The sequence below is a fragment of the Channa argus genome, chromosome 23 (genome assembly GCF_033026475.1).
Source record: "Channa argus isolate prfri chromosome 23, Channa argus male v1.0, whole genome shotgun sequence".
Taxonomy (NCBI): domain Eukaryota; kingdom Metazoa; phylum Chordata; class Actinopteri; order Anabantiformes; family Channidae; genus Channa; species Channa argus.
Genome location: NC_090219.1, coordinates 1,356,612 through 1,375,538, shown reverse-complemented (window position 1 = coordinate 1,375,538; position 18,927 = coordinate 1,356,612). Strand labels below are relative to the sequence as shown.

General features: G+C 37.5%; 1 protein-coding gene across 3 annotated transcripts in view; it reads right to left on the bottom strand.

The window, feature by feature from the left end:
- Positions 1-607: 607 nt before the first annotated feature.
- The window catches only part of LOC137108650 (protein SON), a 36,777-nt gene continuing 18,457 nt past the window's right edge, over positions 608-18,927 (bottom strand). Inside the window, exons 7-20 of one of the 3 annotated variants that reach the window (XM_067493501.1) lie at positions 17,366-17,648; positions 14,930-15,120; positions 14,467-14,619; positions 12,471-12,646; positions 12,230-12,364; positions 12,049-12,135; positions 11,730-11,918; positions 8,769-8,879; positions 7,558-7,674; positions 6,382-6,529; positions 4,830-4,898; positions 3,676-3,791; positions 3,331-3,432; positions 608-2,521 (exon numbers count right to left, since the gene is read on the bottom strand). In XM_067493501.1, coding sequence (XP_067349602.1) covers positions 2,444-2,521; positions 3,331-3,432; positions 3,676-3,791; positions 4,830-4,898; positions 6,382-6,529; positions 7,558-7,674; positions 8,769-8,879; positions 11,730-11,918; positions 12,049-12,135; positions 12,230-12,364; positions 12,471-12,646; positions 14,467-14,619; positions 14,930-15,120; positions 17,366-17,648 — 1,955 coding nt within the window. In that variant the 3' untranslated portion in view covers positions 608-2,443. Of the gene's footprint in view, positions 2,522-3,330; positions 3,433-3,675; positions 3,792-4,829; positions 4,899-6,381; positions 6,530-7,557; positions 7,675-8,768; positions 8,880-11,729; positions 11,919-12,048; positions 12,136-12,229; positions 12,365-12,470; positions 12,647-14,466; positions 14,620-14,920; positions 15,121-17,365; positions 17,649-18,927 lie in introns of all 3 variants that reach the window. The other 2 variants (XM_067493500.1, XM_067493499.1) reach the window with 2 other exon arrangements.

Below are 18,927 nucleotides of genomic sequence, written 5' to 3'. Positions count from 1 at the left end.
CTGTTGATAAAACCGTACTGCAAAAGAAAAAAGCACAATTACTTTATAAAAGAATGAATGGATAGAAATGATTGGATAGAAATGTTCATTGATGCATCTTATGTAACACTTTGTATCATTTGCTGCAGTCTTGACGAGAAATAAAGCCCGACAAATATGCACCCATGTCCCCACTGTCACGCCATCTGGAGTATCGAAGTTCAACAACTTTAATTTGTTGAAACAGGAAGGTAAACTCACCATGTCTGTGCTTGGTGTTATCCTACTGAATTCTTCACCCACAGTGGTGCAGACTGTAAAGCAGACTTTATGGTGCTCTCTCTATCTCACCTGTACACAGAAGTCCATTGAGAGCCAAACTCACACCCCCTCTTGCATCTTGCCTCTGTACACCGGTTTCTGTATGCAGATTCTTTGATGCAGAACTTTTAGAAACTGTCTCTAAATCAGGGCAAATCAAATCAAAAATTATAATAAAGAAGAATTTACGAGATTGGATGCTGTTGTGTTAATCTATTTTATTAGTCAATAAATTTTTTTTAATAGTTTTCATTTTGGAGGGACACAATGTATTTTAAACAATTGTGATTATGGCAATTATGGTAAAACATGTCCAGTAATTAATACAAAATAAGGGTTAAATATCACTGTTGGTAAAGGTGGAGCTGATTTTAACTACTTTACGTGCTGACAGGTCGTTAACAATATTTTTATTATATCATTTTATTGCTAATAAAAGTTTATACCAGTTATTAAAGCTAAACCAGATGTTTGCACTATATTGCTTTTATGCAGTTAATTTCTTCTCTAGAATAACAGTTCCAAGCTAACCTCATACATTATGATATGTCTTAGAAATAAAAAAAAAAACAGTTAAGAATAAAGTAGTTATTAAGGTCTCTCATTGCTTTTATATTGAGTTTTAGTCAGATTCCTGATTTCTCTCCACGATGATTATACACTTATACAGTTTGCCCATTGCCTTACTGGGACACCTTTCTTTTCCTCCTGTTCAATAGACCCATTCCAAGCCCGAGTGATCAGAAAAAAAACTCATCATTGCTTTGTTAAACATATTTTTGATGCAGAAGTTCTATCAATCTCACTCCTTTTAAACTCCTGAGAACTCTGTCTCAACTTGTACCTTATACAGTCCCGTGGTATTAAATAATCATAATACGTGCGAAGATAAATCAAATTTGTCAACACAAAAGAGTAAATGATGGTTGAGCAGGAAACTGAGTGGAGCAGGGAATAAACATATGCAGAGACATTGCTTTAGTGGTCAGCAGTAGTGCTTCTGGCTTTACCAGGGGTACTATCAAATACATCCAGCATTGGTTGCACATCGGCTGGGAGATGGAAAGATATGTTACTGCACTTGAGGCTCCAAATGGTTGGTTTGGGTAGGATTATGTGCTTGCTTGAGTTCATTAATGTGTTGGAAAAGAATTGTGTGTTTTCACCTCCTGGTAAGAATTTTCATTCTTGATTAAAAAAGGAGCACAGTAGTTGTCCATGAAACAAACAGCAGTGTTTTAACTCCCAGTTCTGCCTGGTTACATGTCAAAGTATTCTTGGTTAAGACACTGAACCGTAAGGTCTTTTGTGTGCTCCTTACTTATAAGTTGCTGTGAATTAAAAGTGTATGGGAAACTTTATGAAGCAGCCACAAATGTTGTGTACACCGAAGTGCAGAAGAAGCTTTGCACCCTTTGGAGTTTTATAAACATGGTAACTTTGGTGACACTTCAAAGTCGATTCAATCACGTTCAACATGCGTTTTTAGCAAAAAACATCATTTTAATTTCTCTATTACATACCATAAACATAATCTTTATTTTGTCTTTACATATTTAGAAGGTTAGTTCCACCAAGTTCAACAGCCTATTGGATGAGAAACCTGTTAGGTGCAGGCTGAGCCACAACCATGATCTTAGGACCAACAAAAAAGTTGTTCACTAAGAAGACACAGTCATTTGCTGATATTACTTTTCATTTTACACTCCTGCTTTGCTCTCCATTGGTGAGGCAAAGAACAAAGAACTAATATATAACACACTAAAATGCTACAATGTCACACAGGTCACTGTACTGTACATACATGCCATTTGGTTTTAATATAAGATGGGCTTTTCACAAATCTAATAACCTGGCAAAAATGTATTTGCCAAGTCATTATGAACACAATGACTTAAAAAAGTGTGGTTTGCAGGTATAAAATTGGTCACTTCTAGCTTTTACTCAAAGATACTCCGTGGTATCTGAAGCCAAAACGGGTCTTTTTAGATTTTTGTTCGTTTCTTGAATAAAAATTATCCACTAAAGTGTAGTGGTTAATGAATGGGACAAAAATACGTTCCATCAGTGTCCCACAATTGAGGTGAGAGGACAATCAAACACTTGAACTGCGCTGATTTTGTTTAAGCCAAACTGTGTTTGTCTATGTAGAGAACAGGGGGCCAGTCGAAGCAGCAGTGAAGACAGGGCCAGTGTAGAGGCCTGGGCCATCGACAGGAACCTACGAACAACACAAACACAAAACAAATTTAACTCATCTTCTACTTTATTATTAGCAATGCATTTTTAAAATGCAAGATTTGACATGATAAGAAAGAAAACCAATAAGAAACAATACAACTGTTAATGACAAAGGGCTGACTTGTCTGGTTTTTGGTTAAACTTCATTCTCTTCATAAGTATTGAGTGAGGTCACTGTGCCCCTGAAGACTCAAAAACCTTTAAAAATGGCTTTATATCCTTCGCCTGGTCTTTAAGCTTAAGCAATTTTAATATTGATGTCTGCTTATATTCTTTGACATCCTGGCTGAAATGTGGGACTGTATTTGTTTTCACTGTACACTGAAGACATTTTGGTTTTTATTAAATTTCAGTGAAAGGTGATGCCAAATCATAATAATGCATATGCAGGTTGTGCAAATGTTCATTCATTATCAGAAGAATCAGAAGAACAAAAATGGTCAAAATGTGTATATAAAAGTTATCATAAATATTGAAAATTACTTTGGTGCAAAAGTTTGCATGCCCCATGATAAATTAATTTGATAAATTTTTGATGAAGGAACATTTTTGCTAGCTGAGTGTGCATTAAATATTATGTTAATTAAAAAAAAATCTTGTTCTTACTCTTGTTCGCTTTTTAAAATAATGGTATGCAAACTTTTGGACCCAACTCTAAATGTATTTAAAGGCTTCCTCTAATGACTGCATGCTGCATGGGATTAATCTAACCAGAAACAAATCCAGCTTTACAACGCGTCATTTTGGACCGACTTGCCAATGGCTTGTGTTCTTGTTTGTTAATATTACCTCTCCCAGAGCCTGCAGGGCAACTGTAGCTGCCATGGCCTTGGCATGTTTCTTATTGGGACTGGGTGTCTGGGGTTGATAGTCAATGCCATTTACTGTGACCTGAAACAACACAAAATATGGATGGATGAATCCAACCAACAGACGATACATTTTGATGTGTTGGAATATCTAAATTTGGGGTGAAGGTAAACCTCAAACATTTTTACAGGTCTCCTCCTAACTTCCTGTTGCTGTTATGAATCTCAAATGTCTTGAAGGATTCAGGCATTACTGCACTTTCTCTCAAAGCTCCAATATGTAACGAGCTAATGAAAAGAAGTAAAACTAATTAAAATGACCCACCTTGAAGAGGAAATTCTTACGGTGGTCAGGACCACTGTGATGTACCATGACAAAGTCTGGCTGCATTATCCGCCTCTTGTTGCACAACTCGATGAGAGCCGACACTGGGTGCTTCCCTGCACATTAATGAGAAGAATGAAATTTGAGACACGCAAACATCACAAGTAAGGGAAAATCTGAAGGAATTGAACTGATTTATCAAATATTCATATATGTGATTTGCATTAATTTGGTAAACTGGCTCTTTATCTTTATAAGCTGTATAATACAGACATTTTAAATGAAAAAAAAAAAGATCTGTCATTCCTGAAATTACACAAGAGCCAGGAGTGATATGAAGAAATTATATGAAGAATGATAATTCATCAGCTTTAATACTGCTTCTGGCTCCTTGCTGCTTACATTATAGAGTGATTAGGGGCAACTTTACTGCTTTTATGAGGCTGGGCTGGGTGGGCTACTGCATCATTACAACAACAATGAAGCTGCAGATGAGCTGCGACCAAGACCAGACGTCGGACCTGAATTATTCTTCATGACATAATATCAGACAAGTTATTGTTTTGTAACTTAAACATTATTCAGTGGAAATTTAAGGATAATATATTGTACTCCATTTATATATGTGTAAGTGCTGTTTGTATTATTATTATTTTTCATCATTATCCACTGATATTTATTGTGGGGAACAAGGACATTTTGTCCTTTTGATCTTATAACGCCAAATAAGGTCAATTTGATTTTTACGGCCTAGGGTGACACTGTAATTAAATAAATCCCACTTTAATGTTTCCTGAATCTTGACGCTTCCTGTTGGTACATGACAGTGGCTGGGAACTGACTGCAAACTGGTGGTTGAAAGTAATATTTAAGCAACTTCTACATCCACAGCATTAAATATTGTTACATTACTGTTACTATGTTGCTATGTGCTGCGTACATTTTGTATAGTAATTTATCCAAGGTATTTGGTTCTTGTGAAGGCTTCTGTAAATTGTAGACGACTTTTGTCAACATTTTGTGTGCACTCTTCACTCATCATGACACCGGTAATGTCAGAAAGCAGTTCTGCGAGAGAAAGATCATGCTAGATGCAAGATATATTCTGTGGAAGGTACTGTACATGGTGTGACTGTGTGTGCTGTATATTTTACCCATTAGGTCCTTGGTTACCACCAGTCCTCCTGTTTGCTTCTGTGGTTTCTCTCCTTCAGCGACTAGTCCTAGTACACATACACACACAAACTTAACATCATGACTACTTTCAGCATTAGTACCAATATTCTCTTCGTTAATTTTACACACACTAGCTTTATACTACATTTATACTTTAAACTTTATACTACAGACCAGTGACAGCTCCTATTTGTGTCTCAATAAAAACAGTGTAGTGTTCAATATGGAGACTTGTTGCTAAAGCATTTATATGTGCAAAATACCGTTTGATGCACTGGCATCCCAGAGAGCTCCAATTCTAACCTCTAATGTAAACTGTGTTCCCCCTCTCCTATATAAGACCTCCAGACTGACAGAGAAAAACTAATCATAAGGCTTCCATGCCATCTGTCACTTTTTGTATCTTTTATCATTTATTTCCTTCTGGGTCATTTAGTGGCTGCTTTTGGTCATCCTTTCTTTTCTTGTTTTGATAATCGTTTACATCTTTCTGGTCATATCTGAGCAAAGTCACTATACAGTCTTTGGCCCAGTGGCCAAGAGAGATACTATTGAATGACCTCAAAAAGAGCCAAGACATCTTACCCAAGACATCTGAACAATACCATTAAGCTGCAGCACTGTGACAGTGTTCAATAAAAACATGAATGACTAGAACTATTTTTGGTTTTTAGCCTATACACATTTTGTTTGTCTATGCTTGTGACTAGGGCTTAGTGAATCATTTTTTCATCGATTTTGCATTTAACAGAACACAATTGTCAAATTCCTTAAGCTGAGATAAATTATAGATACTTAAAAGAGGGGCACTCCTACAGACTTTACATGCAGCAATCTGCCCCCTCCCGCCTGCATAATTTCCAAAAAAAGTTGGATAAAAAGACCAAAAGAAAACAGAATTAATTTAGTTCAGTTTGTTGTCACAGTTTGGATTCTGAGGAAAATTACTGTCGGTGTGGGAGAGCGGCTAGTCATTTGGAATATTGATAACTTGATTTGCATTGATTTGCATCTTGCTGTTAGTTACCTAGCGTTGGGCAGAGAGGTAGCTTGGGGTAGAGAGAGAGGAAAGGAAAGATATTCATGGAGAGAGTTGGTAGGAAATGTTTGTCCAGGTTATGTTTTTAATGTACTGCATCTGTGTGTGTGCAAATGAACATGTGCATGACAAACATAAAATAGTGGTTTATATGATGACAGGATTCTGTGCTGCACTGGGTTTTTTATTTACAGTGATGGCCAAAAATATCAGCACCATTGCAATTCTTTTGGAAAATGCAACCCTTCTCTCATAAAATTGTTCCAATTCAGGACCTTGTCGAAATTGTAAGAAATAATTGCCATGGCTCTCTATCTTTTTGCATTGAAAAATAAATATAAATGAATATTAAATTGCAATTTAGATGACAATTAGTTATTCAGCAGGAAGTCATTCAAAGGGTTCAAAATGTTTTTTTCTACCTCGATGTGTGCTCACATAGACAGATGCAAGACTAAACTTTATGTGTGCAGTATTTTGTGGGCTCAGACCTTTGCGATCAACCTTGAAGTCAATAATGATTGGCTCGATGCTACCCTCACGGTTCCTCCCTAGACCCTCTCCTGTCTTCCAGCCCATCTTTCTCATCAGGAACTCCCCGACACCCCCTGATACTGGAGCTGCCTTGAGGAACTGGTCCTAAAAGAGATACAAACAGACACAGTGGGACCAAGGGACAGAAGGAAAAAAAAAAAAAAAAGGAAAAAAAGGTTATCAGTTAGAGGTAAAAAGTAATTAAGCGATGAGACTGAGGTTAAATAAGTACACCTTGGAACTGATTGCCAAACCTGACAGAAGAACCCTGGTCCTTAATCTAGGGCTAAATGATATAGAAAAATGATTTTTAAAGTCTATATTGCATTTGAAAATGCAATTTTCAATGGTTCCTCTATTTCTGTATTAATCAGTGGAAACAAACTATAAATGCTTGTCAAGTAAAATTTTTATAAACTACTATTTCATGTTAGTCATAATGACTGTACAATATGAATATAAATATATATATAATACTGTACAAGCATGTGCACGCGTGTATGTGTGTGCACACAAACACACACAAAATCAAAAGCATTCCCTCTACTCCCCACTTCCTCATCTGTACTGAAAATACCAACCAACAACAACATACAAACATGTCATCAAGGTTCCAGCTGACTAGTGTACGCCCAATTGCTTGCTCAGATTAAAGTTCTACAGAACTCAGAAAGTGAATTTTGACAGTAAACTACATTATATTAAGAGTATTTTGATTATAAAGTCTTCAAACACTGATTGGTGTCGGTGGGGCTTATTCAAATGCTAGAAGACATTTGTGGTTACCTTGTGTGTTCATTTCAAGCATCCTCTCATTTAAAACCAAAATATATGCAAATGACCAATTTTACTACTGTTTCGGTCTGACACTACTAAATGATATACAGCCATAAGCCACAACATTCAAATCACATGCCTAACACTGTGTAGGCCCCCCTCTGGTCCACGGCTGGAACAATATAAAGTCAACAGTAGGCCTATATTCTGTGTTTGAACCTTTTATTATGAAGAGATTGGTACTAAAATGCCATTGTAATCCCATCGTGAACAGCATGAAACCAGTCAGTAGGTACAAGTCAAGCAGTTTATGCACACTTTCTACAGCTTCTTTATGTATTCTGTTTGTGTCTCACCTTTTTAAGCCATGCTTGTGGCCCACTGTTGGACAGCTCCTCTGAGGTGAGAACCTGGGCTCCAGTCGAACCAGTGAAGAGACCAGGAACAGTGTTGGATTGGGCCCAAGCATCAACCTGCAAAAACAGGACATTTGTGTCAGACAGTAATAGTATAGCTGAACGTAAACACTTCACAAATATTATGTACATAGAAAGATAGAGAAGGTGGAAATGTGTTGTTATTGTCAAGTCAAACATGAAAGAAACAAGAGAAGCTCATCTAATGACGATGGCCACAGATTTCAGTAGTGAAACAAGAACTTGTGCTAAAGTTACTACAAAGCTAATACCTACAGGACACACAAATGCCACCACTGTGCCATTTCTCCTGCCTTCTCCCATCTCCTCTATCACAACTATTAGGGGGCTAGCCTTGTGTTTTTGCCTTCAGAACATGTCTGGAAAAGGCATGGAAGATGATCTGCACATAGAGTGTTTTTCTACCTACTTGTATTCAAAGCACTTTACACTGCTTCTCATTCACCCATTCGCACTCACACACTTACACTTCGATGGGGGAGCTGCTATGCAGCTGGTCAACACTCACCGGGAGCAACTAAGTTGGGGTTTAGTGTCTTGCTCCAGGACACATCACCATGTGACAGGAGGAGCCGGGGATCGAACCAACAACCCTGGGATTGGTGGAAGACTGCTCTACCTACTACTCCACAGTCGCCCTCAGGTCTTGATGGCATTTGTGCAAAAGCCTTTCTCTCAACCTTAATCCATGACAATTAATCAGTGTAGATCACATGACCTTAGGTTGGATTAACCAAAAAGTTACTGTACTCCTAGACTGTTTTCCTGGCTTTTCTTTTTAAGACAAAAACTGACTTAAAAATATTTTTTTAATTAAATCAAAATGCTGTTCATCTCCAACTAGGATCCCATATGCAATATCAACAAAATTTAGGATACCGAGCATCAAACAGGTAACAGTTTTGGCCATTTACTTACATACTTACTACCTACATACTTTTACATAGCATTTGCCTGACTTTTCCATTTTAACAATTTGTTGACAACCTTTGTTGATTTATGACCAAATACACACAAGAATGATATTCCTTAAAACTTTGGCAGTGCTTTGTGCTAAGTTCTAATAAGCAAACTGTAGCATTGCTGACAGTTCACTAATATTCTATATGATCTAGTATGTGCCTGCATACCTGCTCTTGTGCCCGGCTGAGCATGCAGATGGCACTAACATCATAGGGGTTTTCAGCCAATCTTCTCTGAGCTTTGATCCTCTCGGTTACAGCCTGAGAGATATCTACAGGCTGCAATGACAAAGAGAAAAGGGGTGTGAGAAATCTGTTTGAGAAAAAAAAAGAGAAGGAAGGTAAAGATGGTTTCTTTTAAAAATGTCAAACTTAATCCAAACCTCAGTAAGCAAATTCTTACAAGAGTTAGCTGAGGCCAACTTTATCTTTACAAAATCTTAAAAAAATGAACATGACTTACACCAATCACGCATAACATTATGACCACCCGTACAAATTAATGCAATCCAACAGTTGCTTTGCCACAAATTCTACTTTTACAAGGTTATAATTCCTCAATTTTAAGGTTCAAACTGTTAGAAAGGTGATAAATGAGTTCAAAGTGGATGGCGGAGTCATACTGGAGTGCTTAACATGACCATGTTTACCACTGTGTGGCATCCCCTCTTCTTTTTATAACAGTCGTCTGGGGACTGAGGAGACAAGTTGCTCAGGTTTAGCAATAAGAATGTTGTCCCATTCTTGTCTAATACAGGCTTCTAATTACTCAACTGTCTTAGGTCTCCTTTGTCTTATCTTCCTCTTTATGATGCGCCAAATGTTTTCTATGGGTGAAAGATCTGGACTGCAGGCTGGACATTTCAATACCCGGATCCTTCTTCTACGCAGCCATGATGTTGTAATTGATGCATTATGAGGTCTGGCATTGTCACGTTGGAAAATGCAAGGTCTTCCCTGAAAGAGACGACGTCTGGATGGGAGCACATGTTGTTCTAGAACTTAGAAATACCTTTCAGGATTGATGGTTCCCTTACCAGATGTGTAAGCTGCCCATGCCACACGCACTCATGCAACCCCATACCGTCAGAGAAGCAGGCTTCTGAACGGAGCGCTGATAACAACTTGGGTTGTCTTTGTCCTCTTTAGTCCGGATGACATGGTGTCCCAGTTTTCCAAAAAGAACTTCAAATTTTGATTCATCTGACCACAGAATAGTTTTCCACTTTGCCACAGTCCATTTTAAATGAGCCTTGGCCCAGACAGAACGCCTGCGCTTCTGGATCATGTTTAGATATGGCTTCTTTTTTGACCTATAGAGTTTTAGCCGGCAACGGCAAATGGCACAGTGGATTGTGTTAACCGACAATGTTTTCTGGAAGTATTCCTGAGCCCATGTTGTATTTCCATTACGGTAGCATTTCCTGTATGTGATGCAGTGCCGTCAGATCACGGGCATCCAATATGGTTTTTCGGCCGTGAACCTTATGCACAGAGATTGTTCCAGATTCTTGGAATCTTTGGATGATATTATGATGATAACTTCCACCTCTTTGCAATTTTTCTCTGAGAAACTCCTTTCTGATATTGCTCCACTATTTTGCAGCATTAGGGGAATTGGTGATGCTCTGCCTATCTTGACTTATGAGAGACACTGTGAGACTCTGAGAAGCTCTTTTTTATACCCAGTCATGTTGCCAATTGACCTAATAAGGTGTAAATTGGTCCTCCAGCTGTTCCTTGCACATTTAACTTTTCCGGCCTCTTATTGCTACCTGTCCCAACTTTTTTGGAATGTGTAGCTCTCATGAAATCCAAAATGTATATTATATATTTGCAAGGTATTTCAAAATTTCTCACTTTCAACATTTGATATGTTATCTATATTCTATTGTGAATAAAATATACGTTTATGAGATTTGTAAATTATTGCATTCCTTTTTTATTCACAATTGTACAGTGTGCCAACTTTTTTGGAATCGGGTTTATACACAAACACAGTGACAGGAAAATATAGATTATGTTATTTCTTTGGAATAACTTGTTCTTCTGCATTATTTGGTCAGAAAATGTGACCAAACCTTTTATATATATATATATATATAAGTCACAAATACAGGCAAACACAATGTGCTTAAGCAAATACAGGCAAACACAATGTGCTTAAGCAAATAACAAGCATATGGCCAGAAGAAACCAGGAATTAAACCACTACGACTGTAGTTTTTGGACCATTGTGGGCAGTGTGACAATCCATGTGACTCTCTGATCCATAGCCATCCAAACTGTATTTCAGCACCCCTGAAGGCTTTCATTTGGAGTATATCTACTGTAAAAAATAGGGGACAAAAGACAAAGTACTGAGGCTAATATAAAGCACCAGTGGTACTACCAACCTAAAGTTAAATGTAAATATCAACAATACATTTTATGTTTATCCAGTGAAAGACAACTTAATCTTGAAATTTAGACATTATCCAGACTTTAACTCAAGGGGGTGTCCCGTGTGAACGCAAACATCCAACTCTGGTGGCCCTTAGGATTTTACCCAGCCAGCTCCCTAGTGCAAAGTCCGCATCATCTTCAACCAAGCTCATTTGTGAAAAGAGGAGGTAATACTCAGGAGAATTCACCATGAGTGAGCACGCATGCTGATAACGTTCATTTCCTGCGACTGCCACGAAACCAGACAAATCTAAAAACCCAAAGGTGAAGAACTCACTCATTCGTACGAATAATGATGAACTAGAAGGATAACAGATTTGGGAACTTCTGTCAGTAAGGGCAGACCTGGAAATCATCAAACAAATACAAGGAACAGCACACGATCCTGTGGTGTACAACCAGATTTCACCAGATAAGCTTTTTGCGTCTTGTCCTGCCCCCTGCTCGAAGGGGCCCAATTATACAGAGTATTTCTTTACAAGTGAGAATGCATCTCACACAGGAAACTCCTGACAATGTCATGACCTGATCCTTCTGACACTCCCTAGAGTTCATGTCTGAAACAGGCTTAACACAAAGTTAATAAATAGATAATTCCAAACAGGCCACCAAAAAGGTCACTTTTTCTTGTCACTGTATACAGTGTATGCACAGTATATTCACAGTACACTTAAGACTCCTCACCTGCAGCAGGGGTTCAGGAAACACACTGTCATTATCTGCTGGCTGTTTGACAGCCTCTGTTTCTTCTGTTGATGAGGTGGGTTTTGCTGAGGTACCAGTGGTTAGAGACATTTTGGAGGCTGCTGCAGGTTTCTCCACAGTTTTCTCAACTGGAACCCATTCCCCATAGGCACCCAGTACCTCGCCCTCCTGAACAATTAACACATTACATTAATTATCAAAATGCTTTACTAAATACAGTTTGCAGCACTGGACTTTAAAATTGAAATTTTAACAATTTCAAAAGTTCCAGGTTTAATTAATGTACAATTGTTGTAACCTTTTTACGATGCTGGGACCCTGAAGAAACAGGAAACTCCTTGGCCATGCCTGCATCACTACGGACTGCTGGACGAATTGACGTGTTCTGGAGAGAGAGAAAAAAAAAAGATAGTGTTAATGAGGTTTTCATATGCATAAATAAGCTGAACAAACAATATGGCCATGGGTGTGGATATTACATTGATGCTGAAGTTGATGGCTTTTTGTTCCCGAAGAGATGATCCTCCAAAGGGTTTTCCATCATCTTCTTCATCTGAAACATGAGGCACTGCCACCGGTAGCTCTCCTTTACTGTCTACAATCATCTTGCATTTCTACAAACACATTAATATTAGAAAAGTTGATCTTATAGAATTATTTTTCATGTATTATGCCATTGAAGAGGCAACTAAAGACTACAATAGAGTTTGGGTACATTACATCAGTAAACTCTTTAATGCTAATGCTGTTGGCCTGCTTCACTACTTTCTTCTTCAATTCCTCCAAAGCAGCAATGTTGGGCTGGGCAGGAGCAGCAGGTGGCTTGTTGGTAATGGAAGGTAGTGGTAGCAGTGAAGACAGAGTGCCCATGTTAGACAAGGCGGCTGTCATGGTGGCTATACAGACACACAGAGAAAGAAAGCAATACCAGAGAACCCATTACATCAATGAAGTTGAACTACAGTAGCTTTTGAAAATTTAGATTTCTTCACTTTTAGTGTTATAGAAATGGACAAAGAGTACAATTATTAAACTAACAAGGATGAGGAGTTTGCTAGGGCACTCCAAAAATAGTGGTCTGGTTTTGCCCTTTTCAGATGCTGGACAAACAACTATGCTGCCTTGATTAACCTGTTAAAGTGACGGCTTTTTGTCATTCAGACAGACACACTTTTACGTTAATGTTCCTTCATAGCTTTACAAAGACATGCCCACAGCCACGTTACGGGAGCTCTTTATCTGCCATTACAAGATTATTTTAATTCCTGTTAGCAATTTTAGTTCAGAAAAACAAATTGCCAGTGTGGTGTGAAAAGTAATCGTCTAATCACTAAGAGTTGATAGTTAGACACTAGACTTCATTAACGTGAACAACAGGCTGTTTGTTTCAGCCTTGCAAACCTTTTATTACACAAATTTCATAAGGCAAGACAGTGATTGAAGACAGTTATGAATAGTGATTGAACCATTTACTTCAAGAAATGTTATACACCAGTATCACCAATATGATCAGCTGTTTAACATTATCTTTCAATACCCTTTAATTCAACTAAAAATGTTAGTCTCAGTGATTGGACTGATGGGTTTTACTGTCTTTTTGTTGGATGGTAATTACAGCCTGTGATGCAGTCGTCTTTGCAGTTCTCCAGCTGCTGGATACAGATGATTCTCCCACTGTACTTTTTTCCTTTTCATTTATTTCTATCAAATACGGGAGTTCCTTTAGATGTAGATTTTCAATATGATCTTTCCCTTTGATTTCTATGCCACATATGCTTTTAAATGCTCAGAAACTTTTTTTCAGTTTAAAATTTATTTTGTGGTGAATCATTTTATTTTAGATCATAAAAATGTTTTCATTTTATACATGATAATAACCCTTGCGTCTATCAGTTAATATGACTGCATGCTATTCATATTTGTGCCGTGTTGAAAGTGATTCAGAAAGCTTACTAGTTCTAAGTCTGCCATTGCAACTTTTTTGGGAAACCAGGGTTGTAATTCTGACATGAAACCGACATGTTCAGTTGACGTCAGATTAATAGAAAGCAGTGCATGTCTGAAAAGGGTTATATTTAGCATGGTAATTTTATCTATTGAAAATGAAATCTGCAGCAAAACTAAATGCTTAAAAAGAAGCAGGATAGCAAGGTATCAATAGTTTTTGAAAAACTTGTACAATCACTACAAGTCATGCAATAACTATCTTGTCTGCTCACTAGTTAAATGGAGCTGGGGCAGATAGAAAAAAAATTTAAACACAGGAAGTACTTCTTTTTTTGTATTGATGTATATTCCTATGAGTAAAAATTACTCCAATATGGAACAACACTGCTTTACACTTTTCGGAGAGATGAGAGGTTGGATCTCATTCTGACCACAACCAATCCACTCCAGAGTTTGCGGCGTCTGGGAATGGGCTGAGATCACATTCAGAAAAGGATGTCATTGCAGTTGTCCAAAAAAAAAAAAAAAAAAAAACACTCCAAGGCAGATTACAGCTTAACTAAACCAGACTAAACAAGGTAGGTTTAAAGATGGTCCAAAACAGTTTAAACAAAAACTTTACATACAATCTATAATTACAACAGGTTAAATTAAATAATCCCCCTTAAATCAACATGAGACCCTTTTAAAGGCCCAAAGTGATGATCTCATCACTGGATAGATAGACATTAGAATCAATAAGTAAGTATACAAAAAGTCAAAAACATACCAGCAGTCATACTAGCCATCGCTGCGTTCATGGCCATACTTGGGAGGGCCAAGGGGAGAACTGTGGATCTCAAGCTGGCAGGGATGGGTATACCTGCTTTGGCACACATGGCAGCAGCATTGGCCTTAGCAATTTCCAACAACTGCTCTTTGTCTGAGAAGACACAAAAAACATAAATGTACATTTACATAAGTGCAATAGAAATCAGTGAATTAAAGGATTTATTATTTACCTCTTTCAGAAGGTTTCTTCACATTGACCAGATTTAATTTTGTCTATACTATAGAATTGTTGGTGGTGTTTTTTTAAAGATTGAGCTATTAATGTAAAGTTTTACTAGTAAACACTACTAAAAATAGTAAAAAAAAAAGAAAATAAATAAAACACACAATACTCTACATCCAAAAGTACTACAGTTCACATAAAATGAATGACTGACTGCATATTATCTGACCCAGCTCACTGATGCGTTGAGGGCTGTTGCTCAAGCTGCAGTGTTTCCGGGAGGGCGATCTATTTTTCCGAAGAATGAGCACAGGGGAATGACTTGGCTCTCGTTTCCAGCGGTCCCTCTGGCTGTATGTAGGCCTCCTCTGACTCCTCGACACTGACCGCGTTCTTGAACATGACCTCCGCGATCTCCGACCCCCTGATCTGCACAAAAAATATGTTATTCAATTTAAATGTAGTATGGTTGGCACCAATGGACCATGGGGTGGATAAAGGGTGATACACGTTTCACTGATCCACTGTACTTAGGTTGTAGCTCCCCTGCATTTGTTTTCATGAATGCAGAATGCAGTAGTCTATCCCCGAGTCCAACTCCAGACTAATAAAATCTGTAAAATCACTCCCCCACAAGAATCAGAATGACAATACAGTTAGCTTTATTGACCAAGTATGCTAAAATATACAGTGGATCCAGAAAGTATAACTTTTTCCACATTTTGTTATGTTATGGCCTTATTCCAAAATTGATCAAATTTTTTTCCCTCAAAATTCTACAAATAATACCGCATAATGACAATGTAAATGAAGTTTGTTTGAAATCTTTGCAAATTTATTAAAAATTAAAAAAAATTCACATGTACGTAAGTATTCACAGCGCTTGACTGATACTTTGCTGAAGCACCTTTAGCACCAATTACAGCCTCAAGTCTTTTTGAGTATGATGCTTCAAGCTTTGCACATAGACTTTTGGACAGTTTCTCCCATTCTTTGCAGTACCTCTCAAGCTCCATAAGGTTGGAGGGGGAGTGTCGGTGCACAGGCATTATCAGATCTCCCCAGAGATGCTCAATCACAAGGTTCACAAAGTTGTCCGGTAGCCACTCCTTTGTTATCTTTCTTATCTTGTTGAAAGATGAACTGTCAGAACTCTCTTTAAATTGCGGCATTCATCTTTCCCTCGATCCTGACTAGTCTCCCAGTTACTGCAGCTAAAAATCATCCCCACAGCATGATGCTGCCATGGTACTGAGCAGGTGGTGAGCGGTGCCTTTGTTCAATCTTTGTTCTTGGTCATCTCCCTGACGAAGGCCTTTCTCTCTCGATTGCTCAGTTTGGCCGGCCGGCTCCTAGTAGAAAGAGTACATTCCAATTCCAATCGAGGATAATCAGTGGAAACAGGATGCACCAGAGCTCAATTTTGAGTGTCATGGCATGAATACTTGTCTGATTATATAATTTTTTTCTTTTTCTTTTTTTTTATTAATTAGCAAATATTTCAAACAAACTTCTTTCACGTATTGTTTGTTCAATTTTGAGGAAAATAATGAATTTGATCACTGCAGTATATGTCTATATTTAGGCAGTTCATAACACAGATTATCTTTGTTAAAATCCCAAAGTAAAATGTAAATTGAGTCCGAGCGTTGTTTCGTTAAACTGCGTCACTTAAGCCGGCCTATTGGTAGGATGTAAACACCAACCAGTACAAATGAGAAAAACTCTGGAGAACAAATTGGTGTACAGTTTACAGATAAAACCTCTAGGTTCAGGAAGCAGAGACTACCTCACACTGTGACATCAGTACACAAACTTTCATTGATATTTTAGTAGATTCCACAACCTTTCCCCATTAGTTTCGTTACATAGGCTACTCTGTGCAGGTGAACTAGTACAACTACAGAAAAGTTTAATTCTTTTGTTTTACCCAGTTAGTACATCAAAATAAATCAAACCTTTGAATTTTTCTGTATTCTTCCTAGATTAGTACTGCTAGTACATGCTGTCTCCTTGTGCAAGGTTTAAAGCTAAACACTGTCACACAGTGACACTGTAAGTAGGACAGAAGCAGAAAACATTTTTCAGTGTCAGAAGCAGTACATAAACAATTTAAAATCAATTCATATCAAACTTACTTGTCAAACATTGTTGCTATATTTATATTTAGCAAGGACAAAACAGGGTGGCCCAGTGGTGCAGTTGTTAACACCACCTAGCTTTTCTTCTTACCAACTCATTTCTGTGGTCGAAAATTTCTATTTTAATCGTCTTATCGATGTTTTGGAGCCTTAGTATAGTAGCAACCATTTATTCTGTGAGGTGTGAGTTGCACTGTACACACATTTCCGCTGGTTGGGGATCAACACAGCATCAGATAGACATTCGACATTGGCTTTTATTTGTGTTCAGGACATTTAGACTGGCATAAGGATGCCACTGATATAATATAAAATAATATTAATAAATTAATAATAATAATAATAATAATAATAATAATAATAATAATAATAATAATAATAATAATATATATAATAATATAATATTTAATGAACATAATGAACACTGTAAGCAAATATAAGTTTCTGATCTGAATAAGTATGAACCAATATGTAATACTATGGGTACTGGATTGGACAGGATCCATAAAACTCAATGAAAGAAAAAGCCCTACCTAGATTGTGATCTCTTTTTCCTTGTAGGGCTCCTGGATCTGGATCGCCTCCTGGGGCTTCTACATGGTGACTTGGACCTTTTATGTCTCTTTGATGACCTTCCTTCTTTGCTGCTCTGTGGGGATCTGGATTGTTTCCTCTTCTTTGATGGTGATTTAACGCTGGTAGCAAAGGATGTGGGGTTCTCTGCTCCAAGCTGAGGAAAACTGGCCTCAGTGGTCGTATTGGGTTCAGTAGATAAGGACTGCTTCAGCATGGACTGGCATGTGGTACAACCTGCAGCTTTATCGTGACACCACAAAAATGATGTAAAGGGTTGGCAGTATACTAAAAAGGCATTCACTATTTGCACACAGTTTATTATAATATTGCTCATTGCCATTCTACACTCAGTAATTTATATTGACAATCAAACCCAATTTTCCACATTTGTTGCATATTTTTTAAAGAATTTAAAAAAATACTCCATTTGCAAAGATTCAGATCATTTACTAATTTGTAGGTATTATATACATATTATATATTATATACGTATTATACATATTATAATTTATTTCACACACTAGATTTGGAAAGATTGTCCCATTCTTGCTGGTCCTTCCAGATTGGATAGGACACGTATGAAAACTGTAATCTTCAGATCTCTCCCAAGTGACAACTACAGCACCCCAGTTGGAGGCAGCAGCATATACGGTGCTTGTGGAATGATAATCACAACCAATAGTCAACTTCTCTCTAGAGAACACTGATTATATGATAATGTTTGGCAAAACTTGTACTTTAATTAATAACAAATAAGGGTCAAAGATCGCTGTTGGCAAAGGTGGAGCTAAATTTAACCACATTATGCACTGGTAGGTTGTTACCCATAATGATACATCAGCACTTATGATTTCATAATGTTTATATTAAAACATAAGATTGTTAAAATTAAAACCACCAGTCGGGGTTAATGTTCAGGCTGCACATTTGACTTCAGCTTTGTTTTACTGCTGGTGCTTTGTATCAGCCGGAGTACTTTGAAGTGCATTTTTGCAAAGAATCTGTGTTTGCATTAGCCCAAGTCATTTGATAGCAGATTTATTAAAATTCACGGCTGCTGACATACGGGTGGCTATGGATCAGGTCGGTAACACTACGGCACCACAGTGAGTGTAGAAAAGAATCACCCCCTTTTGAAGTTTTCACCTTTGAATTTTTTGCCAAATTGAATCATGGTTGACTTAATTTGGCTTCTTTTTTTATTATTATTATTAATTTACTAAAGAGACTCGTTCATGTCAAAAGGGAAAACTGATCTCTGTAAACGAATCCTAAATAATTTAAAATATAAACTGAAAATGTGATAAATGTGCAATGTGATGAATGTAACCCATTTAAAGCATCACTAGTGCAGCCTGTTAGTTTCCAAAGTCACACAATGAGTTAAATGGAGATCACCTTAGTGCAGCAAACGAATTCACATAAATACACATACTGCATATCTGGAAAGTCCACTTACTGTTGAATCAGCATCCTGGCCAAAATCTAGGAACACTTGAGTCTAGGAAATCTAGGAACA